Genomic DNA, 20,971 nt, shown 5'->3' on the forward strand with positions numbered 1-20,971 from the left:
CTTGATTCAGATACTGTTAGTCAGGTTTTCTGTTACTTGCATCTGATAGAACTGCTATCTGATTTAAGTCTAATGTCCAGGTAATGACTATTTTAGCTCAAGAACCAAATATACAACTCGTCTTTGTATATCACCTTACAGTTTATAACACACACATACTTTATTGAGGTATATATTAGAAAGGATTTCAGTTAGTTAAAGATAAAATCCTTGACAATCCATACACATAAATGAAGTTTTATCAAATGAGGGAGTAAACTGGAAAACCCATTATAAACTTCTAAGTGCAAAATAGATTTATGCATTACTTTTATGGTAAAGGCAAGAAGCCATCACAAGATTACAAGTTTCTGAGAAGGAGATTTCATCTCTGTGTGTTTAGAATGGACTGTGAAGGACAAACTGAAAAAAAAATGTATTGGAAATAAAGAGACCTGTGAGAGGCTCTTGTTTTGTGAATGAAGGATGTACCGACAAAATAACAAGAGATTCCAGCCAAGATGGAGTAATAGGTGCCAGAGCAGCTGAAAGAGCTAGAAAACTGGGGGAAATATATGAAATATCTATTTTCAGATATTGGAAAATGGGCAACAGGAAAAATGTGACCCTGAAGAGAAAGGAAAAAGTGAGGTGAACTCTACGTTTGCCTCAGTTTTATGCCTGAAGGCACTTTACAGGCCAAGGTTCACAAAGGGAAATCTAAGCAGAGCTGTGATGAAGAGACCAAGACTGCATTTGGGAAGATTTGGGGGAATGCAGCAGCTAGAATTGGCAGTGAAGAGCACCAGAGAGGAAGAACTGTTCCTAGAGAGTACTTCCCAGTTCAGTCTTCGGCAGAACACTAAGTTGTGACTGTGGAGGGTGAGACTTCAGGATAATATGCAAAATTAACTACCAAGGGAAAAACAATTACTGGGGAACAATAAACTGAACAACTGAACTACTGTAGCTCATAGGAACAGTAACATTTGAGTTCCATCCAACTTGAGTCTAGAACCTTTGTTGATCACTTGTGACATGCAATAGAGAGCCCAGGAAGCTACTCCTTAAGGATGGAGCTTTAAAAATCTTATAATAAAAGGATAGTCTCAACCCACACAAAGTTTTAAAACAAGCTGCAGAAAGATCAAGCTCATCAGCTACTAGAATAACCACCAGCCAAAACAAAGCTCAACACTCTTTAAAGGAAAACACCAAAATCTGGAATTCAATGTATTAGTTTTCTAATGCTGTCATTAAAAATTATCACAAATTTAGTGGCTTAACATCGATTTAGTATCTTACAGTAGGTCAGAAATTCAGGTAGCTCTTTTGAATTCTCTGCTCGGAGTCTCATAAACCTGAACTCGAGGTCGAGACAAGCTGTGTTCCTTTCTACAGGTTCTGGACATGAATCCAATTCCAGTCTCATTCAGGTTGTTGGCCAAATTCAGATCCTTGCAATGTAGGACTGAGGTCCCCATTTCCTTGCTGGCTGTCAGCTAAAGGTGAGTCTTTGCTACCAGAGGCTGCCTTCATTCCTTCTGCTTCCACATGGTCCCCTTCAGCAATGGCAATATTAAGTCCCTTTCACCCTTCAGATCTCTCTGACTTCCCCTTCTGTTGCATCTCTCTGACTCCAGTCAGAGAAAATTCCTTGCTTTTAAGTGCTCATGGGATTAGATTGGGTCAACCGGATAATCCAGGATAATCTACCTATCTTAAAGTCCATAACCTTAATTACATATGCAAAGTTCATTTTGCCATTTAACAATACATAGTCCCAGGATCCAGAGATCCTGTAAACATCTTTGGAGGGGATATTATTCTGCCTACCACACTCAACAATGTCATATTTACAACATCCAGCATCTAACCAAAACATATCAGAATAAGAGTAAGAAAATATAGCCCATACCCAACAGAAAAAAAGAAGAAAACAGTCAAGGGAAACCTACAGAAATAACAGAAATGATGGAATTAGCATACAAAGATTTTTAAATAGCTATGATAAATCTATTAAATGATTTAAAGGAAAACATGAACACACAAGGAGAGAAGTGGAAACTCTCAAAAAGAACTAAATGGAACTTCCGTTGTTGAAAAATATAATATCTGAAATGAAATTTACACTGGATGGGTTCAATACATTAGAAGCTATGGAGGAAAAGATCAATAAATGTGAACATTTGTTATAATAATTTGTTATAAAACTAAAACATACGAAGAAAAGGCTGAAATATAAAATGAACAGAACCTCTCTGATCTCTGAGATAGTATGAATTAATCCAGTATATGTGTAATTGGAACTCCAGAAAATGAGGGAAGAATAAAGAAAACAAATGAAGAAATAAAAACAAACTGTTTTTTTTCTAGATTTAATGAAGAATATTAACCCCCATATCCAACAATTTCGACAAGCTCCAAGCAAGATAAACCCAAGAAAACAAACCAAGACACATCATTATCAAATTGCCAAGAAACGATGACAAAGAGAAAATCTTAGGAGCACCCAGAGAAACATTACATACAAGGAGAAAACCTAAGAAACATTTGACTTCTCATCATAAACAACACAAGCCCAAAGAACCTAGAACAGTACATTTAAAGGGCTGAAAGAAATAATCTGCCATCCAAGAGTTCTATATGCAGAGAATATATACTTTATAAATGAAGGTAAAATAAAATATTTTCAAACAAAGAGAAACTGAAAGAATCTGTTCCCAGCAAAGTAGCACTACAGGAAATGATGAAAAATGTTCTTCTGGTGAAGGAAAATGATCCCAGATGGAAATCTAGAGATATACAAAAGAATGAAGAACACTAGAAATGGTAAATATGCAGGTAAATATAAAAGACATTTTTAAAAATTTATTTAAAAGATTAAGGCAAAAATAACAATATATTTGGAGTCTATGATACATGTGAAGTAACGTATGATAAAAATAACAAAGGATTAATGTAAAGAAAATAGAAATAAATTATTGTAAAGTTTTTATATTTTTCATGAAGTATGAAGTGGTATAATATTATTTCAGGTAGACTGTGATAAGTTAAGAAAGCACCTATTAAATGCTAGAGAAATTAAATAAATAAATGAATAAATAAATAAATAAATAAATAATATAGCTAATACAGAAGATAAGATAGAATGCTAAAAACCTTAATTAATCACAAGAAGGCATGAAAAGAAGGAAAAGGAACAAATAACACACACAAAAAATAGAAAACAAATAGCAAGATGGGAGACTTAATCCTAACCATATCAATAAATACATTAACTGTAACACAGCTAAACACACCAATTAAATGACAGAGATTGTCAGACTGGATTTGAAAAGCAAGACACAACTATATTATCTACAGGAAACACACCTTAAATATACAAAGACACAGAGAGGGTAAAAATAAAAAAGAGGTCAAAAGATTTATATAAGAACCCTAATCAAAAGAAAGTGGATGGTTATATTAATATCACACAAAGTAGATGTTTGACAAGGAATATCACTAGAGATAAAGAGAAATGTCTTATAATGATAAAAGGGTCAATTCCTCAAGAACATAGGAAAACCTAAGGGTATAAATGGTATAACCACTTGGGAAAGCAGTTTAGCAGTTTATTTTTTAAAATTAAAAAAATATATATACACTTACCATATGACCCAGCAGTTCCACTCCTAGGTATTTTACCCAAGAGAAAGAAAACATAAGTACACAAAAAGATTTATATATAAATGTTCATTGAAATAGTTCAAATTCAGAAATGATCCAAGTGTTTATCAAGTAAATGGATAAACAAATTGTGGGCTGAATTTCAAAAACATTATGCTGAATGAAAGTAGCCAATCACAAAACAATACATACTGTTCATTCTATGCATGTGAAGTTTTAGAATAAGTAAAACTAGCATTTAGTGATAGACATTAAATTAGAGGTTAAGGAGGGCTTCACTGAGAAAGGGCATGAGGAAAATTTGGAGAGGGTGGAAATGTTCTATATCTTTATTGGGGTGGTGGTTACCCAAGTGTATACATTTGTCAGAACTCATCAAACTATGCCTTTAAAATGGAAGCATTATTTTTCTGTAAATTATACCTCAACAAATTGATCTTTTTAAAAGATAGGGAGGAGAGTTTTAAGAGGAGCTACTCAACAGTGTAAGATGCCACAGAAAGGGAGATAATCTGAGAACTGAAAAGAACTTGTTTCACAATTTAAAAAAACTGTTAGAGATTATACAAAACACTTATTGAAAGGATGGGTAAAATCCAGGATGCAAGACATTTTAGACATACTTAAGCAATAAGAGAAATTCAAATAGTTAAAGCAAGGGCCATTACTTGTCAAACTTGAATATGCATAGGAATCACCTGGCCATCTTGTAAAAATGCAGGCTCTGATTCAAGTCTGAGTTGGGACCTGAGATTCTGCGTTTCTAACAAGATTCTTCGTGATGTTTACGATGCTGGCTCATCTTCCAAACTGTGAGTAACAAGAACATAGACCAGTTTTCTGAGTAGACGGCTTAAATCAAGTGCCAATTTGGTCCAGGAGTTGCAAGATCTAAGGAATCCATTCCTACCATTACTTCACGAATACTTTCAAGGATAGTGGCAACCCAGTCTCCTTTCTATTTGCGAGTTTTAACAGAACAGATGCTCATGATGCTGTGGAAAGTACAGTGATTTTACGCCAGCAGCCTTGGAGTCAAATTTCAGCTTTGCGTCTCATCTGCTGTGATAACCTGGGTCAACATTTTCCTAGGCTGCAAAATGAGAGAACAGTTCTCGTTTCTCTTCTCTGGGCTGTTCTGAAGATTACAGCAGAAAAGGTAAGTGAAAGTATTACGTAAACTGTAGCCTAAATAAAATAATGGCTGAGACGTTTAGCCCAACACGGAGTTTTAAAAAAGGGGCGGGATCTAAAAATGAAGAGGTGGGGCTCTGGGATTATCCCCGTAGGCGTGTCCGGAATGAACCATATCTAAAGGAGGAGAGTCATACTTTAAAAAAAAGTAATCTGTTAAAGAGAAGTTCCCGTATTTTGAATTATCGCTAATTCTCAAAGACGGAATAGTGGAAATATAAACTAATCTCTCATTAAGTAACTCAACTGTCACCTGAATTGATATTCAGTGATGCTATTTTGCTTTAGTCACCCTATTTCAAACAAAGTCCGACCCTCGCATCTCTTTTGCATTTCCCGTAACCTCCCGTCACTTTCCTGCCCCCGCCCTTCTCCCACCCCCGCCCCGGGGCAGCAGTTTCCACTACGCCTAAGGGGGAGGTGGTAACGGGCCCGTCTATCTACGCGCCTGGGGAGGGGGGGTGTGAGGAGTCGCTTTCCAGAGAACGGTAAGAATCTCCGGCTGAGGAAGGCGAAATCACGAGAAAACCTGAGCCAACAACTTGGCGCCGGTACAGGAAGGGAGAGGCGGGTGCCGCAGCCGGCGTGCGAGAGCGATGCTTCGCCCTGTGCAGTCACCCTCCCCGGTGCCTTCGCGGGATGGTGCGGGCGGGAGGGGGCGTGGCCGGGCGCGCAGGGCCGCCTCCGCAGCGGCCGGAAACAATAGTGGAGGAGCCAGAGTCGCCCGAAACGGCTGCGGCGGTGCGTGGAGCCGGACGGTAAAGACCCTGCGCCCCTGTCCTGTCCCGCTTACCGCTCCATGCCTGGACGCCTTGGTCTCGCGGCCTTCGCGCTCCAAGCCCTGTGCCCCTTTGTGCTGCCTCGCTCCGGATGTCCCGACATATGGTCGGACGGAGAGACAGACTCCGGTCTGCTGCTCCCAGAGGGACGGGGTCCCGGCGCCCTGAGGCGCTGAGGCCGTGTGAACAGGTTGGCGTGGACCCGGGACCTTACCTTCCTGTGTGGGAGGAATTCTGAGGCGAGGGGATGACGGTACCGCTGCTCCTCCCCGGCCGGGCTACCCGGTCTCCGGGCCGCAGCGCTGCTGCTCAGCCTCTTGCGCGGGGCGATTTGGACGCGCCGGGTTCGCAGTTCGCCGTGTTCGCGTTTCCACGTGCGTTTTTCTGCCGCGGATTTGGATAGAGAGCCTCGCAACACCGAACAAGCAAAACGCATCTGATGTTCATACTGTGGCACTATGAAGTTAGCAAAGTAGTGTCCCAAGCAGGTTTTTTTTTTTTTTTTTTTTTTTTAACTGCGTTAATAGCGTGACGTAGGTTGACAGAAGCCGTCAACTGAAAAGGACTCGCTAGGCTCTTTCTGCTCCTTATTTTCAAATGGGGAAAATAAATCTAAAAAGAAATACGCGATACTGTTTATCTTTCAGATGTCCTTAACCAAATAAAATACAGGACAAAAAAAAAGGATCTTGGGCAAAGCATCATATATGGCCAAGCTTTTATGTTTGCTAGTCTTGTATCTTCCTGTAAAAAAAGTATGATATTAAAGTACAGGTATGGCGATGCTTATTTGATGGTGCTCTTGCTCTAGATAAACTTAACGGCGTCCTCCTGGTTTCCTAGAAGTTCCTAAAATTACTCGAATGGCGAAGTCTCAAAATTGCTCAACTTTCCTTTTTTTGTTTCTTAATAGGAGCACTATGAACGAAGAGGAGCAGTTTGTAAACATTGATTTGAATGATGACAACATTTGCAGTGTGTGTAAACTGGGAACAGACAAAGAAACACTCTCCTTCTGCCACATCTGTTTTGAGCTAAATCTTGAGGGTAAGGAAAAATTATAGTTTAATTTTATGCCATGAATTTTACACAGCTACTTTGAGCTAAAACTAGAATGCCTTGAATGAGTGAAATTTGTGCTGAGTGTGGAGATCTGTTGAATAAAGATAGGGGTTCTGGAAATGGAGCAGAAATTAGAGTTATGCTTGAAGAGATTAAAAAAAAAAAACAACACACAGCTAATCCCATTTTTGCCCACCTAAAAAAGAAGCATGAGCTGTGACTAATAAACATGTTTTTCTTGTTTGAGAGTTTATTAGGTTGTCAGATTTCAGCAGACATTTGTGTGTGTATATATATTTTTAATATTAGGAAGTATGTACACTGGTGTGTAAATGTAGTTTCATTTCTACAGGCCTACCCTGCCAGTGTATTTATATATTTAATAAACTGGCTAAGTATTCATTTTTTACTTGAAAATTGTAAAATGTACCTGACTGACATGAACCTGAACTTTTTTGTTGTTCGAAGATTTTTATAACCATGAATTCTAAGTATAACTTCATCCTACATTTAAAAAATCCATCAGTGTAACATCTGAAGTATTTTCAATCCTTCCTTCTTCGCCCCAAAGAGCTTCTGAAAATTACCCAGCAATATTTATCATAAGTAATAATTGCTTGATTTACAAAATTCAAACCTGAGCTTTCTTCACCAATGCTATCTTATTACCTGGAAAAATGTTTTCAAAAGTTAGATAACCTTTTTTCAGTGATCACATCCATTTAAGAATTGTAAAAACTTTCTTAATGTCTCAGAGTATATGAAAAATGTTTCCCAAATAATAATTTGCGTAATATTACTTTCTGTGGTTGAAGGTATTCATTTGTTAAGTAGTTGAATCACATACACACTCAAAAAATCTTAATACCAAAAAAAAAGTTTGTCATTTGAATTTTGAACTGTAATATACCAACAGAGAGATATTGATAGACCTTGAGATTTTAGACAGTTTTCAAAACAGTGTTTCGTTCTTTCTCCTGAATTACATATTTGAAATTTTTATTTTCTGTTTATTAAGTGTGAGATAAGTAACGTTCTTAGAGTTCACTGGGATTATCTACCATGGATTCCTGTTAGGACTTATTATTCAGAAATTGTTGTGGTCACCAAGTTGGTGTTTAGTATGCCGTAGGAATAGTCAAAATTATAAGTAGACCATTAAAAACAGTGACATTTTAGAGGCAGTTGTATGATATTCATCTTCATGGAAGAGCATATTGGCTGTGACAGTTTTGCCTTTGAAACTAGGAAAGAAGTGCAGTTCCTGGACATGTTAATTAATGGGAGATTGTGGGTTTCATAGAATACATATGGCTTTGGCTTTAATAAATACAGTAGTAATTATAGGTAACTTCAAAGGGATAATGTAAAAATATGGTTGTTTGATAGCATTTAAATACCATGACCTTAATCATGCTTGGGTGAACAATTTAAATATATTCTTTGGAATTAGAGTTGGTGCTTCTGATACATTGTAGAATTTTAATTTTATACAGGCAAAGGTATTAGAAATTATTGAGCTCAACCTCTATATTTTTACATGTAAGGAAACCAAGGACCAGATAGTTGGACTGCTCAAGGTTACTATAATGGAGATGGCAAGTTGTTGTTATGTGCCATATATTTATGTAAGCACCTCTGTTCTAGGCACTGTACTAAACCCCTTAGGTAGATTACTTTATTTAACTCAGAATAGCTCTGGGGTGACTTCTATTATTTTCCCCATTTTAAAGATGACAGAACTGAAAGTTAAAGACCGAAGAAATGCCCTTTGAGGTCGCACAAGTAATAATTGACAGTGCTAGACTTTGAAGCCTCCAGTCTGGTTCTAGTATATGTGATCTTAATTTCATGGATCTACTTTCAGTAGTTATTTTCATTTATGGGGCTGTTAGAAACTTGTCCTCCTGAAGCCTAATAGACCATCTTTGCTGTGTTTATTTTTTTGGATTTTTTAAACTTTATTTATTGAAAAATTAAAACAAACAACAACAACCAAAAAAACAGCATTTCAAACCAAACAAAGCAAGTCTTTGCTGTATTTTATCAGCCAACTTTTCTTAACCTGTGCTTCCTGTTAAATTATCAACAGTGGAGTTAATGCTATGATAGAATATATCCAAAGAAACCTAAAGTTTCATAATTTTCTAGCCCCTTTTGTATGTCTTTTAGCCAGTTGTTAACCATAAAGTAGATAACATACAAACATTCCTAAGGTACCATCTTTTAACATCTTTCTCAATACATGACATCTATCTGCATACATAAGCGTGACTTAAGTCCTAAATTTTTGAATTAATTTGTGTTCAATTTAAAAGACAAAAACAATTCTCATTTTGAATTAGAATTATTTCATTGAATATTATATATACACTCAAGGTTTTATAAATGTTCTTTGAAGTTTTCTCCCCCACTGGCCAAGTGCTCAGCAAATTGCCAACCAATCAATAAATGTTAGAATGAAAGAGTGATTTTGAAAAATAACACATTTAACTTTACTAGTTTGGAATAATTTTTCCTTGTAGCATGGTAATATTGCTGTTGCCTGGTTTTTTAGCTTACTAATGTTAAATTTGCTCTAACGCATTCTTTTCTTTCTTATGGGAAGAAGCTTAGTAAAATTAATAGAGTAGTTTTGAGTCCACACATTTGCAATAATTAAGAATAAAGTTTTATGCTTTTTGGATTGTTGTTTACAACAAACTCTCCTTATCAGCTGGCCTCTTGTTTGTGACATATTTGTAAAATGAAGACAAAGGAGGAAAGAAATATCAAGAGATGGTCTAATCTTGGAGAGATTTCGTATTCTGGGCATGGCTCTGTGTTGCCTTTTTCTGTGAATTTACAGTATTTAAAAAGAAAGTATATAAATTTAAATAGAATTTAATATATATTCAAGGCATAGATGATATACTTCTGTGACCTAAGAAATGTTGAGGAATCATATATTTTTAAATCTTCACAAAGTAGATATTTTTTCACCCTTTAATTCACTGTGTCTACTTCTAAGATTAGGAAAGAGAGAGATAAACTTCCTAATATTTATGGCCCATCCTAGGCCCTAAGACATTATAAACTTTTTCATTTGTGTTACTGATCAAATACACATTTCAATCCATTTTGCTAAAATCTTGGAAATTGTTTGATGACTAAATCACTACCATTCCCTAAGCTATCAAGGCTGGAAAGAGGTAGCTCAGGTTGGTCAGGAGCCAGTAATGAACCTCAGCTGTAATGTTCAAAGTCAGAAATGAGATGAGGAAAAAAGGCCCAAGGCTCCTGACTTGGATGATGCTTAGATAGTACTTTGTACTATCTGTTTTCGTTTTGTGCCAAACTGCTATGCAAATAATTGTTAGAGTATTTTTACCTTCCTCTCATAATAGACTTGGTTTCTTTTTCTATAGCCAGAATAAACGTTTTCATGTGGACAATTCCTTTTATGACAAGCATAGATTTCAGTGTAAGTTGACCTTGCTAGTTGATGAGTAAGGATATATCTGGCTGCTCTTTATGTAGTCCATCTCAGACTTCTTTGTCCCCTAATTCGTTGATCTTCCCAAGAACCTTTCTAGAAGCAGGCATAAATTCATATCCTGTGTAATCTTCCCATGAGAAAAATCTAGAGGTGATTTTTCCTTGGTTAAGACATTGGTAAACCCAGTGCTTACTTTTAATCTCATACTTCTTGGATGCTGTGTGTCTTTATTCCTAACACTGTTGAGGGTTAGTAGTACCAGTTTGAATCTCAATATTAAATCATTGATTTGTTTGGGGGAAGGACTGGTTATTTACTCCTCAAGGTCTGTCACAACTCTTCTCCATGTCCTGCTTCTGACATATCATCTTTCCACTTAAGTAAAGGAGTCTACAACTTGTCATAGGGAAGTTATATATCACTAACTCAGTCTCTCATTAGCCTCTCTTTTCTTTCCCATAATGTCAAACATTGAGTGTTGGTATTAACTAAAAGTAACACTTTTAAATAAAAAGCCTAATGTAACTTTGAGAGGTCCATACACTCCAGAGCTAGACTGTCCAGATTCAGATCCCCATTTATTGATTTGGGACCTTGGGCAAGTTACGTATTATATGTATTATTTGTATTCCATCAGTTTGTCTAGAGGTGTATGCCTGTTCCTGTTTGCTAATGCTGCCATTATGCAAACCACCAGAAATGGATTGGCTTTTATAAAAGGGGGTTTATTTGGCTGCTAATTTACAGTTCTACAGCCATAAAAGTGTCCAAACTAAGGCATAAACAGTAGGGTACCTTCACTGAAGAACGGCCCAGTGGTGTATAGAAAGCCTTTGTCAGCTGGGAAGGCACGTGGCTGGTGTCTGCTCCAGGGTTCTGGTTTTAAAATGGCTTTCTCCCAGGACGTTTCGCTCTAAGCATGTGGGGATGTTCTCTTAGTTTCTCCCAGGCAAACTCTGGGCTAGCAAAAGTCTGCTTTCACTGGCCATCTCCTGAATGTCTCTTCTCAGCTGCAGCACTGAACTCCTTCTGTCTGAGCTCTTATAGGGCTCCAGTGATTTAATTAAGACCCACACTGAATGGGGGGGGGGGGGTAGCACCTCCATGGAAATGATCTAATCAAAGTCATTACCCACTGTTGGGTGAGTCAGTCTCCATTGGAAACAGTCAAGAGGTCACCCCCCAATCAGAAAAATTAATAAATCTGCCTCCACAAAACTGCATTAAAGAATATAACTTTGGGGGAACATAACATATCCAAACTGGTGCAGTACCCCTCTAGGTTTTAAATAGGAAATGATTAATATTTACTTTTTCCCATTTAGTAATACAGTAGATATCTAAAATGCCTATAGAGATGAATAGGCATTACTTTCCCAACTGACTTTTATGAATAATCATAGCTCACATTTATAGAGCTCTCCCATCAGGATAAGAGGTAAGTACTATTATTATTAACATTTATATGTGATGAAATGAAGGATCTGTAGTCAAGTAAAGTTGCTCCAGAGAAAGGGTTCTTATCCAGGTCTCAATGATGCCAGAGTCCTGGCTGTTATCTCCATAACCGCTGCGTAATCAAATGCATGTTTCTGTGTTTGACCTTTCAAATTTTACACTATTGAAATTGTAGAGCACTCAATGATGTTGGCCTTCCCTCAATTAAGTTTTCCTAATGCCTCTCTAATCGGTCCTGATAGTGTCCTTTTTTCCTGATTTTTTAAATGTTGGCACAGTCTGTCCTAGGTCCTTACTTTCTCTGGGTGATGTCATAAATCTTCATGGCTTTCATGGCCCTTTATATGTTGACAAATAGCATATCTCCTCTTAGACTCCCCCCTTTTCTCTTCCCCTCCCCTAAACTGTCCATCTATGTATGCATCTAATGTTTTGACATCTTCACATATATAGCCCATGAGTACTTCAAACTCAGGACTAAAGCTTAAATATTTTCCCGCCCGCCTCATGTGTCTTTCTGAAATGTATGAATAATAAATAAAATAAGTAAGCAAAGATCTCCCACCCCCCCAGTGCCTACAATCAAAAATGCTGGGATTGGAGGTAGAAACTGACATGCCTAGATAAAATATATGCACGGTTGCTCTGTGGAAAGAACCTGCCTGCCCTGATTCTTTAACAAGTTACTTCTTCAAAGCAGCTTTCCCTGCCCTTGGCTGATCCCTACCCCCCCCACCCCCATATTCTTTTCCTCATAGCACCCTTGAGCTCTCCTGCAGAGTACTTGTTAAGAGTTCATTGCTGTAGTAATTTGCTTGTATGTTTGCTTAATTCCCCCTCCCATTTGTAATTCCATAAGGACAGGCATAGTCTTTTTTTATTTACTAGTATATAAAGAGCATTAGGACAAGGATTGACAAAAAATACTGAATAATTATTTGATGAAATAATCTAAAGGAGACTTTAGAGAACTTTCTTCAGTTTTTTTTTCCTTTAAGCTTGTCCACAATGAAATTCTGCTAATTTCAGAATTTCATGACTTCTGTCTGGAGTCTACTAAAAGCTTTGTGGATTTGACTAATAGATCATGGGATCATTGAAAAGAAAAATACAATGTAACTAGTAATTCTAACAGTGATAACTGGTTATCTTTTTCAGTCAAGAGGATAAAAAACAGACATATTATTTTGCTCCAAACACAGAGCAAGAAATTTGACAAGACTGTCTTTAGAATGGGACTTTCTATATTCATATTACATTATGCAGCTCTATTAACTAGTATTTCTGGACACCACAGTCTAGTGATGTATGTTCACAATGATGATCCCAAGTCATTTGATGATTGTGAGGTAGTTTTTAAGTCAGTATTTAAATTGTGTTCTATATATAGTATATTTAAAACTGAAAACAAAAATAAGTAGAATATATAACACAGAATATTTACTTAATAAGAACATCACAATTCTAAATAAAAAGGATTTATTAGAAAACATAAACATGACATGCTCGTTCAAATTCATACTTCATTCAGTTCCACTGTTCTGTAAAGATGAAATGTTTTTTGAGATCCATGGAAAAATCTAGGTTAAAAGTCTTTAATACTTAGATCAAAATTATTTATTCTTGGTAAAGGATAGTTCTCATGATTGAAATAATATATAACTGTTACTGGAGAGTTGATAGGGAGAAATTAGCTGCTCAGAAATAAAGGGTAATTTTTCTGTTACATACATTAATATTAGCCTGTAACAAAATAAGACAAAGATAAGTCTTATCTACTCTGGAGAATATGAATTACTACTTTCTATTGGGGAGCTAGTCCAATTGTTGGTCAATAAAAACTTAAGTGTTTTATACTTCTAGTATTTAAGTGACGATTGCCTAAATAATAGGCGTTGTTTGCCAGGTATTCTGTACTCTACATGTACTTCATTTCATTCTTAATAACAATTTGAGGTAGGTGCTATATTATCTCAATTTTATGAATGAGGAAAATGCGTAGAGTCTGGGTAACTAGTCCAGAATCTCACAGCCTCATAGGTGGAGTTCAAACCCAGAGTCTCTGGTTCGAAATCACCCGAAATCATTCTGCTTCCAAAAAAAATTAGTGGACTCTTAAGAATTTAGAAGCTATTAAGTAATTATTAGGAAGTTTGGACATGAATTTGCATAAACGTGAACATTCAAGCAAGGAATAAAATTTGGGTCCTCAGAAAACCTTAATTTTTAAAAAATGATTTCTGTCCATGATATTGCTTAAAACACATTCTGTAGAATATCCAAAATTAGATGTTTCTCACAACCAAAAAGTAGAGTGATGTGATCTCCGGATAGATTGTAATCCAGACAATCTGCCAGGATACACAGTTTTTAGAACTCTAAATTTGGATTGATGGTTATCAGAGACATGGGGGAAACTGAGAAGATAAGGGCCACTCAAAAGACAGCCTTGTTGCTAGCTGCTGCCCAGAAGGGACAGGAAAGTATAATGGCATTTGCTACAGGACAGTGCAGGTGTAGGCCAGTAATGAAACAATGTTTCTAACTGTGCTCTCTGTCCTTCCAACCATCCAGGTAATGTAAGTTAGCAAACTTAACCCAATTAGTAAGTCTGTCTCTCTCAAGAGGGGATAGGGCTATGAGTGAGTGAAAGCTGGCAGTGTAAACACAAGTGAAAATGTCAGCACCAATCCTGGAATTGTGCACAATCTCCACTTTTCTCACCAACCCTTATAGCTGAGCATGGGCAACTTTCTAGGAAGGAGGAGGAAATAGGTGGTTTAGGGAGTGAGTTTCCTATTTTCTGGATTTTAAAAGAGCAGGAGCATTAAAACTTCATTCCATTAATGAACTAGTGTATCTATTTGTGGCAGCTCCTTGCCATTGCTACCTCAACTTACGTAACACTAAAGCAAAATAATGGTTTGTGTGTACCTATCAAAATCTAAATATCAGAATTGAAGCTAAATGGTTGAGCTTATAGCAGTTTTTAAGGACTCAACATTCATTCAGTAAATATTAATTGAGCAGCTCCTGTGTGCCAGAAACTGTTCTAAGTAGCTGGGGTAAGGCAGGGACCAAAATAAACCTAATTCCCTGCCATCATGACACCTACATAAGAGGAGGGAAATGATGACTAGATAAGTTATATAGTATATTCGGAGATGATTTCGTATTTGCCTTTATGAAATATAGTTAAGAATGTCATGGGGCAGGACTATGGGAAGTTGGTGGAGTAGGAAGCCCCAGGAATCAGTCTCCCTTCGCCAGAATAACTGCCAAACGGGTGAGAACTATCTGGATCAAATATTTCAAAACTCCAGAGTCCAGTAGAACAGTGTTCAGCATTGAGGAAAGAACAGAAGAGGCTAGTAGGTTATGGTAAATACCAGTAAATTGTGTTCTGTATGGCGGTTACCATTGTCCAGCCCCCGCTCTCACAGCAGACAGCAATAGGGTTCAACCCCTGGCATAGCTTACTGGCACCAGAGGAGGACATAAACCACTTCCCCAACATCCAGGGACGGTGTGGGCCAATCAGTAATCATGGCTTTTTTTTTTTTTAATTCAATTTTATTGAGATACATTCACATACCATACAGTCATCCAAAGTGTGCAATCAGTTGTTCACAGTACCATCATATCGTCGTGCATTCATCACCCCAGTCTATTTTTTTGAACATTTTCCTTGTACCAGAAAAAAGTGAAAATAAGAAAAAAAAAAAAGTATAAAAGAACACCCAAATAATCCCCCTCACCCTGTTTTTCATTTAGTTTTTTGTCCCCATTTTTCTACTTATTCATCTATACACTGGTTAAAGGGAATGTGATCCACAAGGCTTTCACGATCACTCTGTCACCCCTTGTAAGCTACATTGCTATACAATCGTCTTCAAGAGTCAAGGCTATCAACTTGGCAGGTGAAATCACTGCTCTCCCCTCTACATGGGATCTGACACCCAAGGGAGTGAATCTCCCTGGCAACATGGACTATGACTCCCGGGGAGGAATCTAGACCCAGCATCGTGGGATGGAGATCATCTTCTTGACCAAAAGGGGAATGGGAAAGGAAATGAAATAAGCTTCAGTGGCAGAGAGATTCCAAAAAGAGCCGAGAGGTCACTCTGGTGGACACTCTTAGGCACAATATAGACAGCCCTTTTTAGGTTCTAATGAATTGAAATAGCTAGCAGTAAATAACCTGAAACTATCAAACTACAACCCAGAAACCATGAATCTTGAAGACAATTGTAAAGAAATGTAGCTTAAGAGGGGTGACAATGTGATTGGGAAAGCTGTTTGTACCACACTCCCCTTTGTCTAGTTTATGGATGGATGAATAGAAAAATAAATGGGGGAAGAAAAAATAAAAAAAAGCACCCAATGTTCTTTTTTACTTTGTTCTTTTTCACTTTATATTATTTTTGTGTGTGTGGTAATGAAAATGTCAGAAACTAATTTTGGTGATGAATGCACAACTATATAATGGTGCTGTAAACAACTGAATGGACACTTTGTTTTGTATGACTGCATGGTATGAGAACATATCTCAATAAAAATGAATTTAAAAAAAAAGAGTCAAGGCTACTGGGTCACAGATTAATAGTTTCAGGTATTTACTTCTAGCTATTCCAATGCATTAAAACATAAAAAGGGTTATCTTTATAGAACATAAGAATGCCCACCAGAGTGACCTCTCAACTCCATTTGGAATCTCAGCCACTGAAACTTTACTTCATTTCATTTTGCATCCCCTGTGTCTTGCCTTGGCTTGTGCTTGCTAGTGGCCTTAGGAGTTCATCAATCCCATGATGCCAGGTCGAAATTCATCCCCGGGAGTCATATCCTGCACTGCCAGGGAGATTTATACCCCTGGGTGTCAGGTCCCATGTAGAGGGGAAGGCAGTGAGTTCACCTGCCGAGTTGGCTTAGCTAGAGAGAGAGAGGGCCACATTTGAACAACAAAGAGGCACTCAGAGGGAGACTCTTAGGCATAATTATAAGCAGGTTTAGTCTCTCCTTTGCAGTAACAAGCGTCATAAGGGCATGGCCTGTGATAGAGGGCTCAGCACATCAAACTGCCAGTCCTCAGTGTTTGAGTAATCACAGCTTTTGATTAGTTACTTTGGATCATTGGGTCCCCAGCTCTGAGGGCAGTCACCGTTCCACCCTGCCCTGGATAAAGGTGATGAAGAAGACTTAAAGAATGGTATGCTTTCTCAGAGCTGAGAAGAGAGTTGAGTGGCTGCATTTCATGGACAGGTCAAGAAAACACAGCTTTAGGGAGCTGTGGAAGAAGCTCCTGGCACCCTTCTTGGCCCTTCACGCATCCCCTCTCCAGGGCAGTTGGAGCCCCCTGCACTCCCTTTGTGGGTCCCTGGCCTTCTTCAAACTGGGAAAGACTGACATGGGAAACTCCTCTCTGGTTTGCCCCATTCTCAGAATTTGCCTTTCAAAAGCAGCTTGAAACAATGAAAGCGGTATAAGAAACAATTGAGGTGGACAGCCTGAGGCAAAGGTTTACCTGCTGTAAGTCCTGCAGGAGACCTCACCCAGGAGAGGAGGTGTGTCTCCTGGGAAATATAAGGGACATTCAAACTCCTGTAAACTCCTAAGGCCACTAGCAAGCACAAGCCAAGGCAAGACACAGGCCCAGAAAAGACAGGGAGGACCTTTCTGATTAGGAGTGCAGTTGCTCAAGAAAAATGTCATATCACCACCTGCTTACAAACTCAAGAAACAGGCATCTTAGGGAATATATCTCATAGATAACATTTTTAAATATTAAAATGTACGATGTACAACGAGATTAGGAGACAAAGAAACAGGAAATGATGGCCCATCCAATGGAAGAGGGTAAATATCCAGAAAACAATAAAGATGACCAGATTGGGGACATAATAGACAAAGGCTTTAAAAAAAAGTGATCTTCAGTATGCTTAAGTAAATGAAGGAAAATACAGAGAAAGAACGAGTGAACAAACAATAGGAGAGGCTCACTAAAAAGAGGAAATTTTTAAAAGGGAACCAAACAAATCTACTGGAGTTGAAGACCACAGTAGCTGAAATGAAAACTCCCAGGAGGGTTTCAGTAGCAGATTGGAGCTGGCAGAAGAATCTGCGAACTTGAAAATTAGACAGTTGAAATAAATCAAGCTGAGGAGCAGAAAAAAGAATTCCAAAAAGCGAAAATAGCCTTATAGACTTCTGGGATATCATCAAGTGTACCAATACATGCATGATGGGTTCCTAGAAGAAAAAGACAGAGAGAAAGGGGCAGAGGGAATATTCAAAGAAATAATGACAAAATACTTACCCAACTTAGCAAAAGATATGAATGTGCACATCCAGGAAGCCCAGAGAACACCAAACAGGATGAACTTTAAGAAAAATACACCCTGTTACATACTGATCAAACTGTCAAATGCAGAGGACAAGAAGAGAGTTTGAAAGCTGCAAGAGAAAAACAATCTGTTATATACAAGGGACTTCCAGTTAGAGTAAGGACTGATGTCTTATCAGAAACCCTGGAGGCAAGAAGGCAGTAGTTGAAGGAAGTACTTAATGCTGAAAGAAAACAATTGCCAGCCAAGAATTTATGTCCAGTAATACTTTACTTCAAAAATGAGGGAGAGGTTAAGAATTCCCAGATAAATAAAAGCCAGGGAACTTCATCACCATTAGACCTGCTCTATAGGCAACACTAAAGGGAGTTCTTCATACTGAAAGGAAAACACACTAGAGAGTGGTTCAAAGCTGCATAGAGAAATAAAGACCTCCGGTAAAGGTAACTGTTCGGGTAATTATAAATGCCGGTGTTATTGTAATTTTTGGTATGTAACTCCATTTCTTTCTGCAGGGGTAAAATACAAATGTATAAAAAGTATTGATAAATCTATGGTTTGGAGCAGTGTACAAAGATACAATTTGAAACAACTAGACAAAAAGGTCTGGTACCAAATCAAATATGATTTTCATATATTTAGGATGTTAAATTTTAACCCCATGGTAACCATAAGGGTATAAAAAATATATCCAGGTGGAAATGAGAAAGAATTCAATATGGCACAATACTAAAAGTAAAATAAATATGAAAGTAGGCATTTACTGAAGAATTGAGGAACAAAAAAGGTATGACTTACAAACACTCAAAAGAAAAATGGCAGAAAAAAGCCCTGCATTATCAGTAGTTGACTTTAAATGAAAATGGATTTAACTTTCCAATCAAAAACCAGGGATTGGCAGAATAGATAAAAAAGCATGACTCAGGAGAGATCTAAGTTGGCAGCACAGAGAAGAGTGGAAGCTAGTCAGTCACCCTGGAACAACTAATAGACAACCAAGAATAACTAGTAAATAATCCGGAATAACTGTGGGGGGAGAAACGTGACTGTCCACTCATCATACACCAACCTGAATTGGGAGGAATGCCAGAGATCACAGCATAAAATCTGTAACTAAAAACTGCAGATCCAAGCCGGGAGTCCCCTCCCCCCATGGCCTGAGCTGCAAATCCTCGTGGTGCTGGAGAGCAGTTCTTTCCCAGCCAAGTGAATACAGTTCAGCTGAGCTCCATCTGGGGTTTTAATTAACAAACATGGACTGCTGGTACAAGCTACGAATCCTCAACAAGCTGACAGAGGCTTTGGGTGATGACTGACCTTGGAGAGCCAGAGGCTGGCTGCGGACTGGCCCTGAAGGGGACTTTCTGTCCCTGTTTCGGCTCAGTGGAGAAAGCCTCAGCCATTTTCAGTTCCCAGCACTCTGACCCAGACAAAGGTGGAGATAGCACAGGCAGAGAGAGACCATTCAACTGCTAATGACCTCTCCCTAGGAAGTCTATCTTCCCTAAGAGGAAAGAGGTGGAGCCCAGCTCTGCTACCTGCCTTCCATTCAGAGCCAGACCCCAGAGCCTGGGGGAAAACAACCACAGGCCACACCTTAAACCTGTCTGGAGTTACAGGCTGACAGGCGCCACCTGCTAGGCATAGAAGCACAGTAACCTGAGGCATCACAGGGTGTACCAATTTTCTAAGACACACCTTCAGGGAAACCAGATACTGAATAGTTCTTCTGTCTGGGACTGGAGCCCGTTTTGGTCTGGGAAAACCTGATCGGGGTAACCAAGGAAACCATGCCTAGGCGACAGAAAACTATAACCTACACTAAGAAAAATGAAGTTTTGGCCCAGTCAAAGGAACAAACTTACTCTTCAACTGAGACACAGGAATTTAAACAACTAATAATAAGTCAATTTGAAAAGTTTAGGGAAGATATGGCAAAAGAGGTGAACCATATAATGAAAACACTGGGCATACATAAGGTAGAAATTGAAAGCTCAAAAAACCAACTGGCAGAATCTATGGAAATGAAAGGAACAACACAAGAGATGAAAGACACAATGGAAACATACAACAGCAGATTTCAAGAGGCAGAAGAAACACTCAGGAACTGGAGAACAAGGCACCTGAAAGCCTACACAAAAGAACAGATAGAGGAAAGAATGGAAAAATACGAGCCACGTCTCGGGGAACTTAAGGACAAAACAGAAAGCAGGAATGTACTTGTTATTGGTGTCCCAGAAGGAGAAGAGAAGGGAAAAGGGTCAGAAGCAATAATAGAGGAAATAATCAATGAAAATTTCCCATGTCTTATGAAAGACATAAAATTACAGATCTAAGAAGTGCAGTGTACCCCAAACAGAATAGATCTGAATAGGCCTACGCCAAGACACTTAATAATCAGATTAACAAACTTTAAAACAGAGAATCCTGAAAGCAGCGAGAGAAAAGTGATCCACACATGTAAAGGAAGCTTGATAAGATTATGTGCGGATTTCTCAGTAGAAACCATGGAGGCAAGAAGGAAGTGGGGTGATATAGTTAAGATACTGAAAGAGAAAAATCACCAACCAAGAATCCTATATCCGGCAAAGCTGTCCTTCAAATATGAGGGAGATCTTAAAATAGTCTATGACAAACAGACAATGACAGAGTTTGTGAACAAAATACCTTCTCTACAGGAAACACTAAAGGAAGCACTGCAGACAGAAAAGAAAAGACAGGAGTAAGAGGTTTGGAAAACAATTTTGGGAGATAGTAGCACAGCAATGTAAGTACACTGAACAAAGATGACTGTGAGTGTGGTTGAAAGAGGAAGGTTGGGACCACGTGGGACACCAGAACAAAAGATGAAGGATAAAGACTGGGATCGTGTAACTCAGGGAAACCTAGGGTGCTCAACAATTGTAATAAAAGGTACAAATATGTTTTTACATGAGGTAGAACAAATGAATGTCAACATTGCAAGGTGTTAAAAATAGGGTGGGATGGGGGAAAATACAATCAAT

At 38.2% G+C, this 20,971-nt stretch overlaps 1 protein-coding gene across 4 annotated transcripts in view; it reads left to right on the forward strand.

Moving 5' to 3' along the window:
* The first annotated feature begins 5,555 nt into the window (after window positions 1–5,555).
* The window catches only part of C1H21orf91 (chromosome 1 C21orf91 homolog), a 31,516-nt gene continuing 16,100 nt past the window's right edge, over window positions 5,556–20,971 (forward strand). The window contains exons 1-2 of one of the 4 annotated variants that reach the window (XM_037833293.1): window positions 5,556–5,603; window positions 6,538–6,671. In XM_037833293.1, coding sequence (XP_037689221.1) covers window positions 6,545–6,671 — 127 coding nt within the window. In that variant the 5' untranslated portion in view covers window positions 5,556–5,603; window positions 6,538–6,544. The other 3 variants (XM_037833274.1, XM_037833302.1, XM_037833284.1) reach the window with 3 other exon arrangements.

Source organism: Choloepus didactylus, chromosome 1 (assembly GCF_015220235.1).
Source record: "Choloepus didactylus isolate mChoDid1 chromosome 1, mChoDid1.pri, whole genome shotgun sequence".
NCBI lineage: Eukaryota > Metazoa > Chordata > Mammalia > Pilosa > Megalonychidae > Choloepus > Choloepus didactylus.